General features: G+C 37.1%; 1 protein-coding gene across 2 annotated transcripts in view; it reads left to right on the top strand.

Moving 5' to 3' along the window:
* LOC126251553 (proton-coupled folate transporter-like) overlaps window positions 1-21157 on the top strand; it is a 243161-nt gene that overhangs the window by 91132 nt on the left and 130872 nt on the right. For both annotated transcript variants that reach the window (XM_049952065.1, XM_049952064.1), the window contains exon 3: window positions 18682-18990. In XM_049952065.1, coding sequence (XP_049808022.1) covers window positions 18682-18990 — 309 coding nt within the window. The remainder of the gene's footprint in view (window positions 1-18681; window positions 18991-21157) is intronic.

Below are 21157 nucleotides of genomic sequence, written 5' to 3'. Positions count from 1 at the left end.
CAAAGTGACCGGAAGAAAAGTGCAGAGATATCTTGTGAACCATGGATCAAGAACAACCTATATTTACATAGCTGCTTTTGGGACTTTTATGAAGCAAAGTAAATTGATTGGGTAGTAATCACACACAAACAAGGGGAAGCCCTGACTTCAGTTGACTTGAAGAACGCCGGCCAGTGTGGCCGTGCGGTTCTAGGCGCTCCAATCTGGAACCGCGTGACCGCTACGGTCGCAGGTTCTAATCCTGCCTCGGGCATGGATGTGTGTGATGTCCTTAGGTTAGTTAGGTTTAAGTAGTTCTAAGTTCTAGGGGACTGATGACCACAGACGTTAAGTCCCATAGTGCTCAGAGCCATTTGAACCATTTTTGACTTGAAGACACGTGGGCTAAACTCAGACCATAAAACAGTAAAAAAACATTTTCTGGTGAGAGAATTGTTGTTAAAGGTTAAACATCTTGAGGATTATCCAGTTGTGAATGAGTTGATTAACACTCCTAATTATAGAAAAGGGGTTTGTGTCATGCATATATGTGATACATATGAATACATGTGAACTTTGGGAAGAATAAGAGAGTTATAGTGTACTGACATTAGGTATTAAGAAGAGAATTAGCAGTGAGCTGCAAAAGATAATGTCTTTTTTATGTTCACATTCAATCTATCCAAGCAGCCATAGTCAATTACAACAGGATTTGTCTGCCTTAGGGTGCAATCTTAATGTACCCAGTTGTTAAAGTGCTTCAGGTGCCAAGGATTTTGACCCACTACTGTTGTGTCACTTAATTAGTGATATTTTTGTTCGAATTATCATAATTGTGATCTCTCGCTGTGAAGCTGAACATTTCAGCTAGTTTACAATTGTAATAAACTTCTTCAGTGACAAATTTGAAAACATGCTGTCATTTATATAACCATATTTTGTATAAATCTTAGGCTAGAACTTGTGCAAAATAATCTGACCCCTGTGCAGAAACAGTCTCATCTTGAGCACTATGTGAATCCACCCCTGTGTTCTGAAGGGACGGCTGTCTCAGTCAACAGCTACCTACCGACCTGCACACTTTGAGAATTCTTGTTGCTATCTCTGTGGTACATTGCATGGCACAGCAGCCTCCGTGCTCCGGTATGTACAGGGAAATTCTTTCATAATCAGGCACTTGAGATTCTAAGCAGTGACATTATGAGGAAAGTCAAACAAGGAAGCAAGAATCCATAGGGACAGCTGCCTCAGTCAGCAGTCACCTACTGACCTGTGCCCTTTGAGAATTCTTGTTGCTATCTCTGTGGTACATTGCATGACACAGCAGCCTCTGTGCTCTTTACGTACAGGGAAATTCTTTCATAACTAGGCACTTGAGATTCTAAGCAGTGATATCAAATTTGTATCAGAAAAGGCAAACGAGGAAGTGAAAATCACATAAAAAAGCATGCTTGAGAGTGTTGCAGGAAATATTAGTTATTCAAGTTTCACAATAAGTAAAATAAAGAAAGAAGGGAGACAATGTAGTTATAACCATATCCCAGGGATCCACTACTTTAGGAAAGTTGCAGAAAAAAGAGAAGGAAATTTTATATTTATATATTATTGACAAACAGGTAGTCAGGGGACTGACACATAATTTTTTACATTTTCATTATTGTAGTAACCAATTTTGTCTGCTGTGCTACACTTTTGAACCCCTTCTTGTTTTATGTGATTATCTTCAGGATGGATGTGCTCCAGCTTGCTTTGCTTTGGTTGACCCTTTGTTTATACAGCTGTTACTTGTTCAGAACTCTAGTGGGAAACTTTCAACATTAACATTTATATTTGTTGAATTATTGTTCGTACTGACATAACCTGTTCATGCAATCATCTGCACAGTTGCTAGCTGTGGCTTACAGATTAAATGAGATTGGCATTTGTGTGTTGGCTTCAGCTGTTAAACTGCAACTCCCCTACTGTGTGTTTCCCATTCACAATAGAGCCCCCACCACCACTGTTTCCCCCTCCTCTACCACAATGTATGCCCATGTATAAACTAAATTATTTTGTATACACCTACTTTATTTTTTTTTCTTTTTGTCATTTATGATTTACTCTCTGTCTCTGTCTCTCTCTCTCCCTCCATCCCTCCCTTCCCCTTCATCTCTGCTTCCCCATCACACACACACACACACACGTATTTATACAATTTTGCCAATTAATTGTTTGTTTTCATTGTTATATATATTTGTCGTATTGTATACTGAGAAATTCTTCTATGGATTAGAAGAGGTTGCCAAAAAGACATGATTTCAATTTCTGTTTGAAGTTAGCTTTATTATTTATTCGAGTACTCATATCACTGAGTGATTGTCACCCCTCAAGAGGCTCTCAAGGACCTCATAATAGAACTCTCTGACTCATTTCTTCAACTGGGAGACTTAAACACATACAATGTGCTATAGAACTCATATGCTTGCCCCAGGAGTTTAATTGGTTGTTGAGTGTCTCAGTAACTGTGTGTCCTCAGTCCTGGCATTCATACTTTTTTAGCTCAGCTACAAGATCGCCACAACCGACAATGTCTCATTCTGCTTCCAACCCTCACAGATCCTTCTCAGGGGGAACTTAATGATCACATTCATTTTAATGACCTCTCCAGTTCTGAATTTATCTACCAGATGGAGTAGCTCCCAAAAGCAGGGCCCTAAGGTAGATCTTCAGAAGAGCAAAAAGCAAACTGGATGCTGAACAACCAGTTGTCTTTTTTTCAGCTACTGATGATTTTTTTTAAAAAAAAGAATTCATTTACTTTCAGTTTGGCCCAATTTTAATGCATGTTTTTTCACCAAATTGGTTTAGAATACTTACAAAGTAGTATTTGGCAATTATGTTTTATTTGTGTGCTAGGCAATAAAAAAGGCCTCTTCCAGCACAGAAAACACTGACCATGATGTTTCAGACATCAGACTTCATCTTTCATGGTCCAAGGCCATCAGCAACCATCTTTTTGTGTCTGGCATGAGCTTTCCCTTCACAAGTACCAATAAAAACATAAAATCGATATGTTGGTATCTTCCATTTGCGCATCTTGCAGGGGTACTAAACCCTATTGTATAAATCTTTCTCACAGTTAATTATGCATGTAAAACATACATCACACTTTCCTTTGTTGTACCTATGTCACAGCTATTTCATACACCATTAATCGCCAATTATCCCATGTCATACTGTGCACTTTTTCAATATTTTCATGTGTAGTTGCATTTTTGATCCATTACACAAATTAGATTCATGAGAAATAAAGTAGTGTTGCATTAGTCACCTATTTCTTGCTTGTTAAAAAGATGTAGTGGACATCTTGTAAGCCTCTACTAACTTTGGTTGAGTTTTCACGGGATCAGCTGTCAAAAACAATGATTAATTTCACATTTTCCTGTTAATTCATTGGACGGAACATATGTAATGCAACTTCTTTAAAAATACACGAAAGAAAAATGCTCTTTCACAGATGAAGGTGACATTTGACTCATACAGACTTGTGGTCACATTTTGCGACCTGAACCAATATAACAAACACAGTATTTCATTGATATCAGTACTATCTGTATGCAAGGTCTCTGCCTGACTTTGTAAAAAGAAGAGACCACTCTAAAATTTGGTTGTGGTGCAGATTCACTATGACAGCTTGGGGCTGCACATTTATTAAATAACAAATCAGTTGATCGGCATAATTGGCCTGGTCCATGATTCCCCACTCTTTATATTTACTGGGTGTAACACTCTGTGACTGCTATCTGACTGGTTCAATTAGTGGTGTTAGTTAGGAAGAACGGTACAATAGGAAGTAAAAGTGATTCTGGAAAAGTAAAAAAGTACAACAGTGAATTTTTCAAAGATTATTTATATGTATAATTTGAATAATCTACATTAGTTAGTAAAGAAGTTACTATTTTCTGCACTACCTTCACATTAGACTACAGGTAGATTGTTAGAATTGGTTTGGTTTGTGCTTGTTGTATACAACACAAAAAAAGCCTAACACGATAGTAGCATAAATGCCCATGGATATCAAAAACCTGAAGTTTCCTCCCTGTGTTACGCTGTCTTAATTTACTTGAAAATCACCTACATCTCACTCCAACCACACCAAAAGAATGGTAACTGTCACAAGTTCACAGCTACACATGTAAGTAACTACATGCATAAGCAGTTATGTCAGCACTCTGAAAGGTTTAGCTGCCACACCATGTCAAACAAAATACATACAGGATATCTGGAAACGATTCATCTGATTACATAAGAGTGTATCTTCTATATGAATGAATATAAAACTTGGGTGAATTTTAAATTATGCTTAGGAATACAAAACAGCCATTTAATTTTACTAGGGTATATCATTTACATTCGTACACATGTAACCTTTGAGCACTTTCTACAATTAAGGTTAGTATCAAAAGTTTTCATTTATGTTTCACAAATGTTCAGTGTGTCCTGCACTGGATGCAGAACAGTAAACATTCAGACTATAATCAGACTTGTTCCATACATTTATGAGAATTTATGGAATTACTGCATACATCATTGCTGCTGTGTACCACTCTTGTTGGGAGGGAAGAAACATAATCAGAGTCTTTCATAACATAAAAAAAATCACATATCATGAAATCAGATGACCTTGGAGACCAGCAGTGCCCTGCCAGATCTTCCTCGTAATGCTGGTGTCACAGTACTGATGAAAAACCCACTGCACGGTTGTAACTGAAGTGCACTGGTTGAAACAGCATGCAAAATGCCTTTTGTTGTTGTTGCCATCTCTCCTCAATGCACACTGGGCAATGAACTAGCAAGCAAATGAGCATGTGAACTAGCTGCACCAGGGAGACCTCAACTGGCAACCACATGAAGCTACAGCATGCAACTGGCACCAAAGTAAACTTTCAGTTTCAATGCATAAGTTAAAATCTACCCCAAATTTCTGTCTTCATTCATGTAGAAGATGTAGTCTTGTGAAGTCAGCTAAATCTTTTTTAAACATCTTGCATTTTACATCCATAAGGAGGACGTAACTGGGATTGCTTGTTGCATAATGTAGGTTGTTAAACATAACTATAATTAGTTTAGCTTGCCTGTAATTGTATGTTGCCTGATCCTGATCCCAGGACTGTAGGGTCGATGGTCAGATACTTGCCAATGGAAAGGCTGAATCTTATCTTTAGTACAGGAATTAGTATAGGAAACAATCTATGAATACTCATTATTTCGGGGAGGAGTGGGGGTGGGGAGGGGGAAAGAGAGAGAGAGAGAGAGAGAGAGAGAGAGAGAGAGAGATTCATTTAGCGTATTCCATAAATTCGATCATGAAGTAGGGGGAGGAAAGAAGACGAAGACAGAGAGAGAGAGAGAGAGAGAGAGAGAGATTCATTTACTCATTCATCATATTCCATAAATTCCATCATAAATGAGAACCTTCATAGATGTGGAATGACTCAAGGTACAACTTATACAAAAAAGAACATACCCCCTTCCATTGATGAGACATTACTGTTTGTATTCATTTTTTAACCTTTCTATTGTGTCATTGTAGTATATATTAAGAGCGTGAAGTAGGTGCTAGAAATTGGATCAGTAATGAACTACTATTAAACAGCAACAAATGAACTCTCCTTACTACAGCTAAGCTTAACATAATGAAATTGACATGGAAGATGTGAACTTGCGTAAAGATGCTGCTTTTCCAGTTACAATAGGTAACCACTAGTTATGTTCTATTATCAGCTTCAAGATGACAGTGTTGGTAAATATCATATGCAAATAGTTGTATTATACTGTGGTAATAAAGTCATATTTACAATGAGTGTTGCTACATATCAAACAGCTAACAGAGGTCTTCAGTTCTTGAATTTATATTGTCAGAAATTTTCACTTAGTTGTGAATGTAAATGGATTCTATTTTTTTTTCTGTATATGGTATGAATGATTGTTGAAGATCTTGGCACTAGAGTACAAAAATCATACTCTGAAAACTAGACAAGAAGACAAAACTAACAATGATATTGTTGCTGTGTGAATCATAAAACAGCTGGACTGATTTTTATTTTAGCAGCAAATACCATTAAGGAGTAAATATTTCTGGGAAGTAGCTGAGAAGATTCCAAGGTCTTTGCAGATACTTCTGTAATAATTTTGGTTACGTAATTAACATGGTATTCTTACAGTTTTGCTGAATAAATATTTTTTGAATTTTAGTTGCATTGTGCCAGAAGATAATTCTGTAAGAAAACAGTGAATGAGCTCCCTCTTCTTCTAGTCACCACTATAAAATATTCTTCTAGCTACTGAACTGAGCACCATCATTAATTTATCTGCCTGTTGACTCCATTTTAGGTTGTTATCCAGCTAGACCCTAGGGAACGTTAGTGGCACATTGCACAAAGGATTCACATTCTGGAGGAAGATTTTTCAAATCCCCGTCTGGCCATTCAGATTTAAGTTTCCTATAATACAAAGGAAAATGCTAGGATGGTTCCCATGAAAAAGGCACAGCCAATTTCCTTCCCCAGCCTTTCCTGTTTTGAGCTTGTGCTCCATCGCTAATGACATGACTGTCAATGGTATGTTTAACATAATATTCCTCCTATCCTTCCTTTTCTAAGGAATTTTACATTCTGGCACAATAAATGTATGACCATTAACGTATGTTTCTGGTATCAGTTGGTTATTTGTATTTGTTTTAAACACCAGTCCTCAGAGAATCAAGACTTGAACTGTTGACTATGTAAGAGTTCATTCATGCTATTATTATCAATAGAATATTTGTCATTGGTCTTATTATGTAAACATAGCTGATCATTTTCAGTAAAAATATGTTTTAATTTAAACACACAGCCTCATTAGCTACAATTTTATGACCATGAATCATATTACACATTTTAACATGTGTCCTAAGCCCTTGTCAAATGATTAGGGCACTTATCTAATGAAATGAATAAATGACATTTCACACTTGCGCACCAGTTTTATGCCTGTACTGTTATGATGTGGGCTATGTAACTGTTATTGAGTGTGGATCCTTGATTAATATGGTTGTGTCAGCAACACACATTACAGTTTTTGAACAATCTTTAATCATTGGAAGGCCATTTATGTGGTTCAGGTATAGGAATGAGTACAGTCCTAAACCTTGTCGGACTCCACATTTTATGTTCCCCTCTTCTGAGATTAATTTTATTCCTATGTCATAGTTTGTCAGTGTGATTTTCTGCATTCTGTGGAACATTACTTAATGCCTTCATTGAAAACTACCTAGAACAGATAGTTAGGAACCCCACTCTTGATGGAAATATATTGGATCTAATGACAAAAAATAGACTTGACATCTTTGAGGATGAAACATCAAAACTGCTATCAGGGACCATGATGTGGTTGTGGCAACAATGATTACTGAAGTGCAATGGACAACTGAAACAAGCAGAAAGATATATATGTTCGGGGGGGGGGGGAATCAGTTCTTCATCTCCTCAATGAAGAACTTGAAACTTTCAGCATAGGGCAGGATCATGTAGAGGTACTATGGCTAAAGTTTAAAAGAATAGTTGACTATAAGCTGGATAGATGTGCTCAGTAGAACAGTTCATAATGGAAGGGAACCTCTATGGTATACAGTCACTGTAAAGAAACTTCTAAAGAAACAGAGACTACTGGATAATAGGTGAAAAACAAAGAGTAGGGCTACAGGTAGACAGATGCTGAATGAGAAGCATTTGGCTGTCAAGAGAGCAATGCATGGAGCTTTCAGTGACCACTGTAGAAGAATATTGTTAAATGATCTTTCACAAAACCCAGCGAAATTTTGGTCTTATGTAAAGGCTGTTAGAGGCACAAAAATTAGCATCCAGTCCCTAGTAAATAAGACAGGAACTGAAATTTAGGATAGCAAAGCAAAAATGGAAATGCTTAACTGTGTTTTCCAATGTTCCTTTACAAAGGAAAACCTGGGAGAATTGTCCCAATTTAATCCTTGTACCACAGAAAAGAAGAGTGAAATAAGAATTAATGTCAGTGGTGTTGAGAAACACCTAAAATCATTAAAATTGAACAAAGCACCAGGGCCAAATGAAATCCAGGTCAGATTCTATACTGAGTTTGTGACTGAATTAGACCCTCTTCTAACTATAATCTGTCACACATGCCTTCAACAAAAAACCATGCCCAGTTCTTGGAAAAAAGCACAGGTCACACCAGTCTAAAAGAAGGGTAGTAGAAGTGATCCACAAAACTACCTTCCAATATCCTTGACATTGTTGTAGAAACTTAGAACTTATTCTGAGCTCAATGAGGTATTTTGAACAGAATGACCTCTTCAGTGCCAACCAGCGTGGATTCTGAAAACATTGATCATGTAAAGCACTTTTCTCACATGACATACTGAAAGCTTTGGATCAGGACAGTCAAGTAGATGCAGCATTTCTTGGTTTTCATAAAGCATTCAAGTCAGTGCCACACGTATGCCTATTGTCAAAAGTATGATCATAAGGGTTATCAAGTGAAATTTGTTACTGGATTGAGGACTTTTTGGTAGGAAGGACACAACAAGTTATCTTTTATGGAGAGTCATTGTCAGAGTTAGTTAGTTAGTTATGTGTTCCATTGATCAATAGCAAGGAAAAACTGTTATGATGTGGAAAGTGTCAAATGCACAAGAAATGCGCAAGGGAAACAAGTGTGTTCTCTATTTTTTTCATATAGTGTTATACCTAAATATTTCTATTATCTATCCCATTCCCTTAAATGGCACAAAATGCATATATTATATCTCCAGATTTATTTACTCATATTCAAGAATTCATCTATAGTATAGAAGGAGTTGTCAAGGAGGTATGATTTCAATTTGTTTTTGAAACAGTCTGTCAGACATTTTATTTCATGTGATAATTTATCAAAAAGTTTTATAGCAGCATATTTTACCCCTTTCTGTGCCAAAGATAGGTTAAGTAAAGGATAGTGCAGGTCTTTCTTTTTTCTGGTATTGTAATCATGAATGTTGCTGTTGATTTTAAACTGGTCCATGTTGTTGAGAAAAAATTTCATTACTGAGTAAATGTACTGTGAAGCAGTTGTAAGAATTCCTAACCTTTTAAACAGATGCCTACAAGATATGCGACTATGAACCCCACACATTATTCTAACTACTTTCTTTTGAACAGTGAATACCTTTTGCCTAAGTGTTGAGTTCCCCCAGAATATTATTCCGTATGACATCAGATAGTGGAAGTATGCAAAGTATGTTAGCTTACTAATTTCTACGTCCTCAAAATTGGCAATTATTCTGATTGCAAAAGTTGCTGAACCTAGTCACTTTAGGAGATCCAAAATATGACTTTTCCAATTAAGATTCTCATCTATATGTACACCCAAAAACTTAGCATGCTGTGCCCTGGCTACTGACTTCTTTTGATGTGTTGTGTTTATTGAAGGAATTATACTTTTTGCAGCAGAAAATTGTATGTACTGTGTTTTTTCAAATTTCAGAGCAAGCCCATTTGCAGAAAACCAATTAATAACTTTTCCAAAGATCTTATTTGTATCATTTTCTATCGGACTTTCTTTTACTGGTTTAATAATTCTGCTTGTATCATCAGCAAACAGTGTCAGTTCAGCATCTTGTTTCACATAAGAAGGGAGACCATTTACATATATCAAGAACAGGAGGGGACCCATGATCGAACCTTGTGGAACACCTAATGTAATTTTGGCCCAGTTAGATGAAGTGGCAAACTCCTTTGAATCACATGAAGCATATAAAGAGACTTTTTGCTTCCTGTTCTGTAGATATGACTTAAACCACTCATATGCTGTTATACCATAGAATTGTAATTTCTCTAACATAATGTCATGGTTCACACAATCAAATGCTTTGGATAAGTCACAGAATGTTCCTACTGGTGACATTTTACTATTTAAAGACTCTATTATGTGGACAGTGAAATTGTATATTGCTGTCTCAGTGGAACAGCATTTCTGAAATCCAAACTGTGATTTACTAGGTACCCCATTACTGTTGATATGGCTAACCACTCTTGAGTACATTACTTTCTCAAAGATTTTTGAAAATGCTGTAAGCAAGGATACTGGCCAGTAATTATTGACCTCTGTGGTTTTCCCCTTTTTGTAGAGAGGCCTGACAGTGGCTTATTTTAACCTGTCTGGAAAAATACCCTGAGTCAGTGATGCACTACATATGTGACTCAAAACATCAGCTGTAATTGCTCCACATTGTTTTAATAACTTGTTAGAGATGTCATCTACTCCAACAGAACATTTATTTTTCAAAGATTTAACAATTTTCTTTATTTCACGAGAGGTTGTTAGATGAAACTTAATCTGACTAAAATTTTTCAAAACTGACTCTTCCATGTACTGCCTGGCTTTTTCTTTTGAACTATTCTCACCAATTTTTCTCCTACACTTAAGAAGTGATTATTAAATACATTGGCTACCTGTGTACTGTTGTTTAAGATGGTCTCCTTCTCTTTAACAGTGGTTACTTTTCCTGTCTCTCTTCTAACAACATTCCATATTGATTCGATTTTATTGCTGGAGTTGTTAATTTCTTCTCTAACATACATATTTCTTGATTTCCTTACAAATTTTCTCAGTATGTTACAATAAATTTGATAGTGTAAAACTACTTCTGGATCTTTACTAGTTCTTGCTGTCTCATACAGTTTTCTTTTTCTTTCTGAAGACACTTTAATACCTGTAGTAATCCAAGGTTTCTTTGAAAAGTTTGTGGTGTTACATTTAGTAATTTTCTTTGGAAAACAATTTTCAAACGGGATATAAATTTATCAAGAAATATGTTGCGTTTATCATTAGCATTTGGCTCATTATATACATCTTCCCAGTTTACATTTCCTAATCTTTCTCTGAAGTGATCTATAAGTACCGGGTTGAGCACCCTTACACTTTTACTTAATGGTTTCTGAAGCGTATGCCCTGTTATGTTTTGTAAGTTAATCAGTTGTGCATCGTGGGCAGATGTTCTACATCCTGTTGCTATACAAATACATTATCTATTAGAGTACCACTGTCCTGAGCTATACATGTAGGGAAATTGATGACTGATTCTAAGTTATATGTTGTTAACAACACTTCTAGTTCACTATTCCTATCAAAATTGCTTAGAAATTTAACTTGAAATCACCACAGATTAATAACTTCTTCTTTTTGTCTGACAGAGAGCATAATAGGGAGTCAAACTTTTTTTAATGAATAGCTCCAAATCTCCTTGTGGAGACCTGTACACTGTTGCTAATATCAACACAACATTATCTAGCTGAAGTTCACATGCACAAACCTCAAAGTGCTGATCAACACAAAATTTGCTTACTTCAACAGTTCTGTATTTATACCCTTGTTTTATGAAAATGGCAACTCCTCCTTTATCCATACTAGATCTACAAGTGTAAGATGCTAAATTATACCCATTTATACTGCCATTTTCCATCCCCACAGTTACATGGTGCTCAGACAGACAAAGTATATCAATCTCATTCTTATTTTTGAGATCATCTAAACACATTATCAGCTCATCTACTTTATTTTTTATTCCCTGATATTTTGGTGAAGTAAGTTGATACCGCCCTTAGCTTTATCCCTATTTGCTGTCCATGAAGTTTCTTTTCTTCTATTTTACTTGGTTGTTGTGTGTCTGGAATTTGGCTTTAACCTAAAAAACCTGTCTACCTGGTCCCAATAACCACAGGGATCACACCTTGTGTGACTGTGGCCCCCCTTACAGTATCTGCTAATAGAGAAGCTACCTTATCTTTCCCCTTCCTATTAAGGTATAGGCCGTGTGTAGTGTAACCCCATCTACCAATAGCATCAACTGGAACAACACTCATGTGAGACTTGGCAGGTGCCTGGAGCATTCTGTTCAGCTCAGTGTTAACACGCCTTACAGCAGTGTTTACCCACGGCTGATCATGGTGCTGAAAGACCTCCACAAACCCCAAATTTGTGCGCCCAGTTTCTGCTCCTATTTTATCCAGGTCACTCCTAATACTATATCTTGGATTCATAGGCAGGCTGTTTCCTGCTCCCCCAACTATAATTACCTGATCTTCCTTCTCAAAATCCTTGCATAGCTGACCTAAGTTTTCTGTCACCTGGCAAGTTTCACAAAACTTGTGACCTGGTACTCTGTCCCTAATTTCTCCTGAAGCTGTTGGCCCACACTCCTCCCATGACTGCTACCTATAAGCAGAAATTTTCTTTTCCTATTCTGGTTTGATCCCGACCTGTCTTTTTTCTTTAAGCTAGTATTCTGCTTCAACATACATTCAACTACATCTTGAATGAGGCCCTTCCTCCACTACTTCAGATAGCAAGCCAAACTGATTTGCTAACTGAATTTCAGAAGTTTTATCAATTGTTTCCCTTCTTCATCCTTTGCTTGCTACCTTTTCCCAGTGTCCAGAGTTCTTTTCCTCTCTTAGCTTACATAATTCCAAATTTGCGATCTCTAATTCAGCCTAAAGGGCACAAATCTTTGCCTCCTGTTCTGCGATTTTTCTGTCCTTTCTACATAACCTACACTGCTACGGAATAGCCTTATTATCTACCCTCGTTTCCTCTCCGCTGCACTTGCCCCAATGAAACACCAACCTACAGTCTATACAGAACACCCCCTCTTTCAAATTTCTACGGCAACCACCACAGATGTAGCAGTAACTTTGTGTGTGCCCCAGAGAAATGTGTTGGGATCCTTGCTGTTCATGTTGTGTATTAGTGACCATGTAGACAATATTAATAGTAACATCCGGCTTTTTGCAGATTACATGGTTATCTATAATGAAGTACAGTCTGAAAGAAGCTGCATAAATGTTCAGTCAGATCTTGGTAAGATTTCAAAGTGTTGCAAAGATTGGCAATTTACACTACATTACACATTACATTAATACTTTTTCCATAGATCACGAATATGACATTTCGTAATGATTTGGAACATGTCTGTTTAACATAAGTTTTCTTTACACAATGTTCAGAAATATAAAATTTCACATGAAAAAAAAAAAAAAAAAAGAAAAGTATCCTATGACTATAATATCAATGAGTCACTAATGGGATCAGCCAACTCATACAAATATCTGGGTGTAACACTTTCTAGGGATATGAAATGGAATGATCATAGAGGCTCATTCATGCCTAAAGCAGGTGGTAGTACAGTTTATTGATAGGATACTGGGGAAATGCAATCAGTCTGCAAAGGAGACACTTGTGGTGTCTGTAGGATTAAGATTGGGAGCTGTAATGGGCAAATTGATGTGCTGTAGGGTATCTGAGTGTTCTTCAAACCAGAAGTGCATGTGAGCAACTCAGTGAACACAGCTGTTGTCACCTTGGAAGAGAGAACTGACTATAGCTATTGTCGGCTTGGAAGAGAGAACTGACTGTAGCAAACTCATAAATGCCATGTAGAAGAAAGAGCAACACTTTGTCTGTCACCAAGGGTACTGAAATAAACATCCTGGTTCACGTTTTCAGAAACTTGAGTGGTTTATGGTGTGAAAAACATCACAGAACTACCTCCACCCTCAAAAGGAGCCTCCAAGCACTGTGAATTAAATGTCTCATTGGGCCAACAATGAACTTGATGCCACACATCATTTGAAAAGAGATGAAATCACAACTCCCCAGAGCACCCTCTTGCAATGTACCAAACTGCAAATATCCACTGCATGCAGTTCCTCTCATAATATTCACTCAAAGACTGATTCAGAGGAATCTGTATTCACTGACAGTAGCAGTTGGGTTTGAAACCAGTTTTCATTGACAAGGTGTGACACTTGTTTGCAGTCTCTGTTGGTTAGGATGTTCCTAAATCCTCTGTCTTTACATTGTGTCACGTGGCTGCAAGGGGGCACCATTCCTTGTAATAGACAACTTTGACAGTCTACATTAATATAGCAATGAACAACCAACTTCATTCACTGTGTGGTCATGGACCCATACAAACACGATAGCTCCTTTGTGCCGTAATGCCAGATCTCCATTTGACCCTCCTCACTGCACTGATCCCATACATCTGACTGGTACATACACATCATTCCACTGTCATGACTCGCAAAGCTGTGGAAAGTCACCTGACCAGCTCATTCCAGTTCCGTACTATCTACGACGCTCCAAAGGGAAAAATGTGTTTTTTTAAAGTGGTGACTAATATTTTTACTGAAAAGCTTATTATTATGATAATTTTGAAACTATGATTTAATTGTAAGAAACAGATTTTCTGATGAAACTTCCTGGCAGATTAAAACTGTGTGCCGGACCGAGACTCGAACTCGGGACCTTTGCCTTTCGCGGGCAAGTGCTCTACCGACTGAGCTACCCAAGCACAACTCACGTCCCGTCCTCACAGCTTTACTTCTGCCAGTACCTCGTCTCCTACCTTCCAAACTTTACAGAAGCTCTCCTGCGAACCTTGCAGAACTAGCACTCCTGAAAGAAAGGATATTGCAGAGACATGGCTTAGCCACAGCCTGGGGTATGTTTCTAGAATTAAAATTTCACTTTACAGCATAGTGTGCGCTGATATGAAACTTCCTGTGAGGACGGGACGTGAGTCGTGCTTGGGTTGCTCAGTCGGTAGAGCACTTGCCCGCGAAAGGCAAAGGTCCCGAGTTCGAGTCTCGGTCCGGCACACAGTTTTAATCTGCCAGGAAGTTTCATATCAGTGCACACTCTGCTGTAGAGTGAAAATTTCATTCTAGATTTTCTGATTTTTACCAATAAAATTAGCAGTCATAAGCTGAGCAAATATTGCTAAACATGTCTGTTTTAAAACAACTATAGGTCATGAATTCCTCTTTATGTGTCCTTTATTATCTGCAGAGAAAATGTTTGCTGCTTTTTTTATATTAGATTTAAGGATATACTCAATAATAAATGCTGTCACAACAACTGTGATTAATTAACATTAAAATATTCTTTATATAAACTGCTGTAGCTGCTGCTTGGCTTCATATTACATGTGAAATTAGTAATTATTAAAATATTATAAAAGTTATGTATCTCAAACAAAACATATGGTTGTCACAAAAAATAGTTTAAACTTTTCACAAGAATGTTATATTGTTGTAAACTCAATATAAAACTGCTATTCTTACAGTGTGATGACAATGCCATGTAAAGGATAGATTGCTACTCACTATATGGAGGAGACACTGGATTGCAGTCAGGCACAACAAAAAGACTACTATACATTTGAGCGTTCAGCCAAAAAGCATTCTTCTGATGTAGAAAACAAACAAACACACACACACACACACACACACACACACACACACACAGAAATATCAATTTGTTCTTTTGCCCATGATTTATTTGATATAGCATTGGTATTCATTTTATATGTGGATACACTAATAACTCAAGAGTTACAAAGTACAATAATTTATTTCCAACATATGGCATTACAGTGCACCTTGGTTTACTTGTTGTAGTATATTTTACTCACAGTGTATCTTTTCTTTCTCACTCTCTCCTCTGTAGTTGCCTACCTCCAACTGTCTACATGCTGTTGCTATGATTTTCTCAACAATGCTGGAACCAATTATCTCTTGGTGGTTTTGGTTGGTTAATTATAATTTTGATATCTATTTACCAATTCCTTGTCATTTAATTTTCTGTTCTCATTGCCATGTGCACTGCCTGGTCACAGCAGAAGTCTCTATTTCCAGCTATATTCTGGTATGAAAACACTTGAAGAATTGATACGTGAAAGAACTCTTAAATGATGCTTGATTCATATGAGGAAGAATACATTACATAAAAGTAGTTTTATGATTGATATCAGGAATTTACATTAGACAGAATAGTGCAACATCTGTGTCCTCTGAGTCCTGATGACGACTGCAGAGATCACTGTTGAAAACTTGAGTATTTTATTCAAAATCACACAGCTTAAAAACTGAGAAGATTGTTTTCAGCACAAAATCTGGATCATATAGCCTATCACAATTCCTGATCATGAACTATACAGAACTATGGAGAATAATCACCACCATTCATTGGCTATAGGTCAAACCTGATGTGGTAGTAGAAGCAACCTGTTAAATGACTACTTTTTAAATGGGCATGACATTGTGGAGTGGTTTTGCTGAAAACTGCTGTGCCACTACCCTCTTAAATCATTATCCCCAGTACCATCGGGGTCATTACTGAGCAGTAATGGGTTTTCCTTTGGAAAACCAGTTTTTTGTTGATATTAGGACAGGAGTAGCCAAAAATTCAGCATGCAAGTAGTGCACTTGCACTCATGTGTAGCTCTTTTGCCTGGCTGCACACATCCCTCTCCACAATGCCATGCTGTCTGAGCGCGAGGAGGGGAAAGAGGGGGAAACTGCAAATGGGCCATATTTAGAATACAATGCTGTCACATTGTGGTTGGCTTGGTATCATATGTCATATTTCTCAGCAACATACATCACAAACAAAACAAATCTTCACTATTTTTAATTATTTTTGGAGTGCTGAAGACATAATGTAATTTTTGTCCGGTACAAACTGTCAGCATTTGGACAGGTGCAGGAAGTTTCACAGAATTCTACATTCAAGTTGCCATATAGTCGTGACTCATAATTGGGGGGAAAAAAATCTTTCACACAAACAAGTTGATCAAAATATTTTATCACATTTGAAACCTTATTAGGGAGATATAGAAACTCTTATGGACCTCCTGGGCTTTTACAATATAAAAGAATTTGTCTTTTAAATGAAAATTACATTGCAGATCAATCAGTTCCCTGTGTACTTGCACAGGGGTGCTTTCAACTGAAACAACAAACGGTCTCAAAACCAGCTTGAAAAGAGATGTAAGATTGGCAGTGTCCTCACAACATTTAGAAAACTATCTTTGTCATTCTTTCAAGGCCACAATGAATTCATTAAACCTCATGCCTTCTTTAACATCAGTGAGCTTAGGGAAATGGACAGACTTTTTTGTCAGAAACTGACCCTCTCACAATGTGATTTTGTTTTTGAATTCTTCTCCATCAAATCAAAAATAAATTGTTTCTCATGTTGCAATATGTTACTGTGGCAGTGTGCAGTCAAGTCCACTTAAAAGGCAAGATCTGCAATCCGTTACAGATGTTCTAATTTTTGTTCTTGCTTTGCTTTTCCTTCATAAATTCAACAATAGTAGATTTTTAAATGGAAAAATCATTCCAGACATGTCCCTGGAATTAACCAACATGCTTTGTTGTAGGCTAATATGCAAGTCTCCATATTCTTCTTCTAATTCCATCAAGAACTGTTGCAACTGATAGTGGAATAATGCGTGTGATTCCAGAAAATTTAATATTTGTTTCACAAATTCATCAAGGGGTCCATGCCTGACAATTTAGCACAAAGTGCTTCTTGCTGTACAGAACAATGAATCCCATCTGTTGATCATTGTAATAAGTTTTTGCTTTTCATCATCAACTAAATCTTTAAAGTCTTTCTGCATACTGTTGCAGTGTAACTGCATAGTAAATTTGCAGTACCCATTGATTATGTGACTGCTTTATAGATATTGATAATTCTCGTTCTTCTCTTCCGTCATTCACATTCATTTTTAAAGATGTATGAAGATAGATTGCTGGACTGCCACTTTTTGTGCAGACAGCCACTGGGCCTGAGAACTTCCTTTATACCAAAAACAGATAGTGAAGGGTAAACAGTGCTGACACCATGATTCAGCCAAACTGAAGAATGCCATGCCAACTGAAAAATGCTGCACTGCAATGCAAATCGAATGTCATGTTGTAGAGTACTTCTGAGAAGAACTGAGGAAAGCCAAGACAGGCCAAGTTTTGATCCACACACAAGTTGCATATTGTGCTAATGTAGAGTTTTGCATTATGTTGTTGAACTTGAATTAGAAATTGTAGCTTTATAATAAATAGCCCGATAAGCTTAGGATTCTGTCCAGAACTTTTCAGACATCAAATTTATTCATATGTTCAAAACTGGGGATAGGATTTGTCCTAATAACCAAAAAGGAGGAGAAGGTAACAGTGTAGATAAAAGATATACAAAAATTTGTTCAACATGCTATCTAGACTGATAATAGTGCATTCTTCAGGTTTAAATTTGAAATTCTTCAAACATTCAGTCACATACAGTTACAGTTTCTTTCATTGTATTTTTCAGCCTCAGGTCCACAAATTGTATCATGAAATGATTTGAACACATTGTATAGTACCTTATCAAAATACAACTGAATATGCCATGAGAGGTGCTCGTGCAAGTTCATCATAAACTAGAATCATGTGACATTGTAGAAGCCAAAACACTTTTGTTTCCAATATAAACAGCAGATGGTCAGCAAACACATATGTGGGACATAAAGTTTCTGATCACCACATTATTTTCTGGGTTAAACATAAGCCCCTCCTGGAGTGTCTTTTAGGATGTGATGATGCAACACTGTTTACAGAAATCTGTCCATCATTGGCAGTGGCATGAAATTTTGTAACCCTCTCTCTCTCTCTTTCTCTCTCTCTCTCTCTCTCTCTCTGTCACACTGCTTTACCATACTGAATTGATCTCTCGTTTATCGTTAATATTTATTATGTGTGTTATGGATACAAGATTTTGTATTATTACTGCAGAACACTTTTTACATAAAAAACGTTTTTGATGTGCAATTGTGCTATGTTGCAGGTAGAAGACTATTGTCCAGACCAACTGTTGAACCGGCAGTATTTCTTTTCCTAGCAGCATCAGCAGTATCAAGCACAGTTACACAGACATTATTCTTGCAACGTGTATGTGAGGAAGATTTGGGTTACAATGCAACTGTGTGCTCTCACCTCGATTCCACTAATAATACTTCAGAACAACCTCATACTGCTAGCCTGCTCATGAGCAAGACTTTACTGGAAACTTTGTTGCCAGCTACACTAACCCTTTTCTTGGGCCCCTGGAGTGACCGACATGGCCGAAAACCTCTGCTTCTCTTCCCCTTGATAGGTAAGTGTGATATGATTGTAATATGAAGTTAGTGTAATGTAGGGTTTACTGTGTGAAAATATATTGCTAGTAACTGAGTGTCAGAGGTGATGTACAGCAGTGGGAAAACCGTGTGGAAAAGGATTACTGCAAGCTTGGATTTTGATAAAGCATTTCTTCAAAGAACCAAAAATGTCTCCTTCTCCTTCCTACCCCCCACACACAAAGCTGTAACACTCTTTCAGGATTACAGTTTTATGCAGCTGGTATTATGGTAATAACAGTCTATATATGGACATTAATTAGTTATTGGTCTTGTTGACTTCTTGATCATTCATGACTCTTTATTTTATGTTATCTGCGGTGTTTCTGATTCTATTAAGATAAACGTTTGAATGATTCTGTGGGAAAGAGATTATCGATTTCCTATCCCATCCTTGTTCTACCCAGGCTTGTGCTCCAGCTCTAATGACCTCAGTGTAAATGGGCTGTAAAACCCCAATCATGTGTCCATTCAGTTTTGAGAAACTTTTGTAGCTGTGTTTTTAGACTTGACTATCATTTATATTGCATGTAAATAAAATGAAATTGTCAATCAAGAACTTATCAACAGAGAGCTGGCAAAGTATGTTGTTCAGAGTGAATGTGTGTCTGTATGTATGTGTGTGTGTGTGTGTGTGTGTGTGTGTGTGTGTGTGTCAGATGAAAATGAAATGAAATGTCGTGTGACGAGGGCCTCCCGTCGGGTAGACTGCTCGCCTGGTGCAAGTCTTTCGATTTGACGCCATGCCGGCGACTTGTGCGTCGATGGGGATGATTACAGATAAATCATGTGCCTTGGTAATTCAAAACTTAAATACTAACTTCATTAACTGGAATCTCAGTGATAACAAGGGTTGTTGAAGATTTTGACGTGGTTACCACACAAAGTTTGTGTGAAGAGATTTGTACCACATAATAAGTTGCATTCAATGTAATAAGCCCTGTCATTTACCAAAGTATGTTGATGTGTAATGGATGAAGTTGAGACAACTGTATTGGCATTTGAAAATTAAGTGTATTAATCAAAACAAAATCTTTCTTTCATTTGCATAAAAATTGTGATTACAGTTACATATTGCTTAAATTATTATTATTATTAGCGAATGTCCCCATGGGAGAACGATAAGCAGGTGATTAACATTTCTTAATGTTCTTCTTATTTTCCCAGTATTTCTTCATTGCCTCCCCAAAGGCCTTCTTCCTTTCTTCGGTCCACTTTGGTCGGAAAGGTTTAGATTCCGTCTCTGGAGTAAACTTCCACTTGTCGATTTTTCTTCTGAATGTATCCCGGTCTGATGTGTTTGTTATGTCAATTTTTGCCTTTTTCAAATCCTTCTTAACTTCAGTTACCCAGGGTATTGTTGCCTTAAGTGATGTCATATAGTCCAATAGACGTTTAGTTAACCTGTTTCCAGGTAATCTGTCTATATGTCCATAAAACTTCATCCGCCTCTTCCTGATATCTGCCTCGATGTTTGATATTTTTTCGGTTGTCTCGGTAGTCTGCAGCCTGTATCCATCTTGTGTGTATCGTGGTCCTAGGATTTTTCTAATAATTTTTCTCTCTACTTTCTTAATTTCGTGTAAATCTAATTTTCTATTCAGGGAGAGTGTTTCACTTGCATATGTGACTGTTGGTTTGATGACTGTGTTGTAGTGTCTGATTTTAGTGCCTTTTGATAGACATTTCTTGTTATATATATTTTGAATAAGTCCGAATGCTTTCTTGATTTTCTGTAATCGGTTTTTTTGTGCTATTTTCTCAAGTCCTGTTGGTTCAATAACTTCACCGAGATACTTAAAGTGCTTGACTCTAGTTATTTCACCATACTTTGTTTTTAGTTTCGAAATATCTAATTTTGAGCAGATGAATTCTGTCTTCTCAAAGGAGATTTGCAGGCCAACCTTCTCAGCACATTCTTTAAGTGTCTCAATTTGTTTTACTGCTGTTTCTTCACTGTCAGTTATAATTGCCAAGTCATCTGCAAACGCTAAATAAGGGATGTTCAATTTTCCTTTACCTCTTCCTAGTTCAATTGGCTTCCACAAGCTTTGTTTCCTTAGTGTTACTTCCCACTCTTTCATAACTTTGTCCAAAACTATATTGAATAATAGTGGTGAGATCCCATCTCCTTGTCTTACTCTT

The sequence above is a fragment of the Schistocerca nitens genome, chromosome 4 (assembly GCF_023898315.1).
Source record: "Schistocerca nitens isolate TAMUIC-IGC-003100 chromosome 4, iqSchNite1.1, whole genome shotgun sequence".
Lineage (NCBI taxonomy): Eukaryota > Metazoa > Arthropoda > Insecta > Orthoptera > Acrididae > Schistocerca > Schistocerca nitens.
Note: the sequence above shows the minus strand (reverse complement) of the source record. Positions and strands in the feature narration are given on the sequence as shown.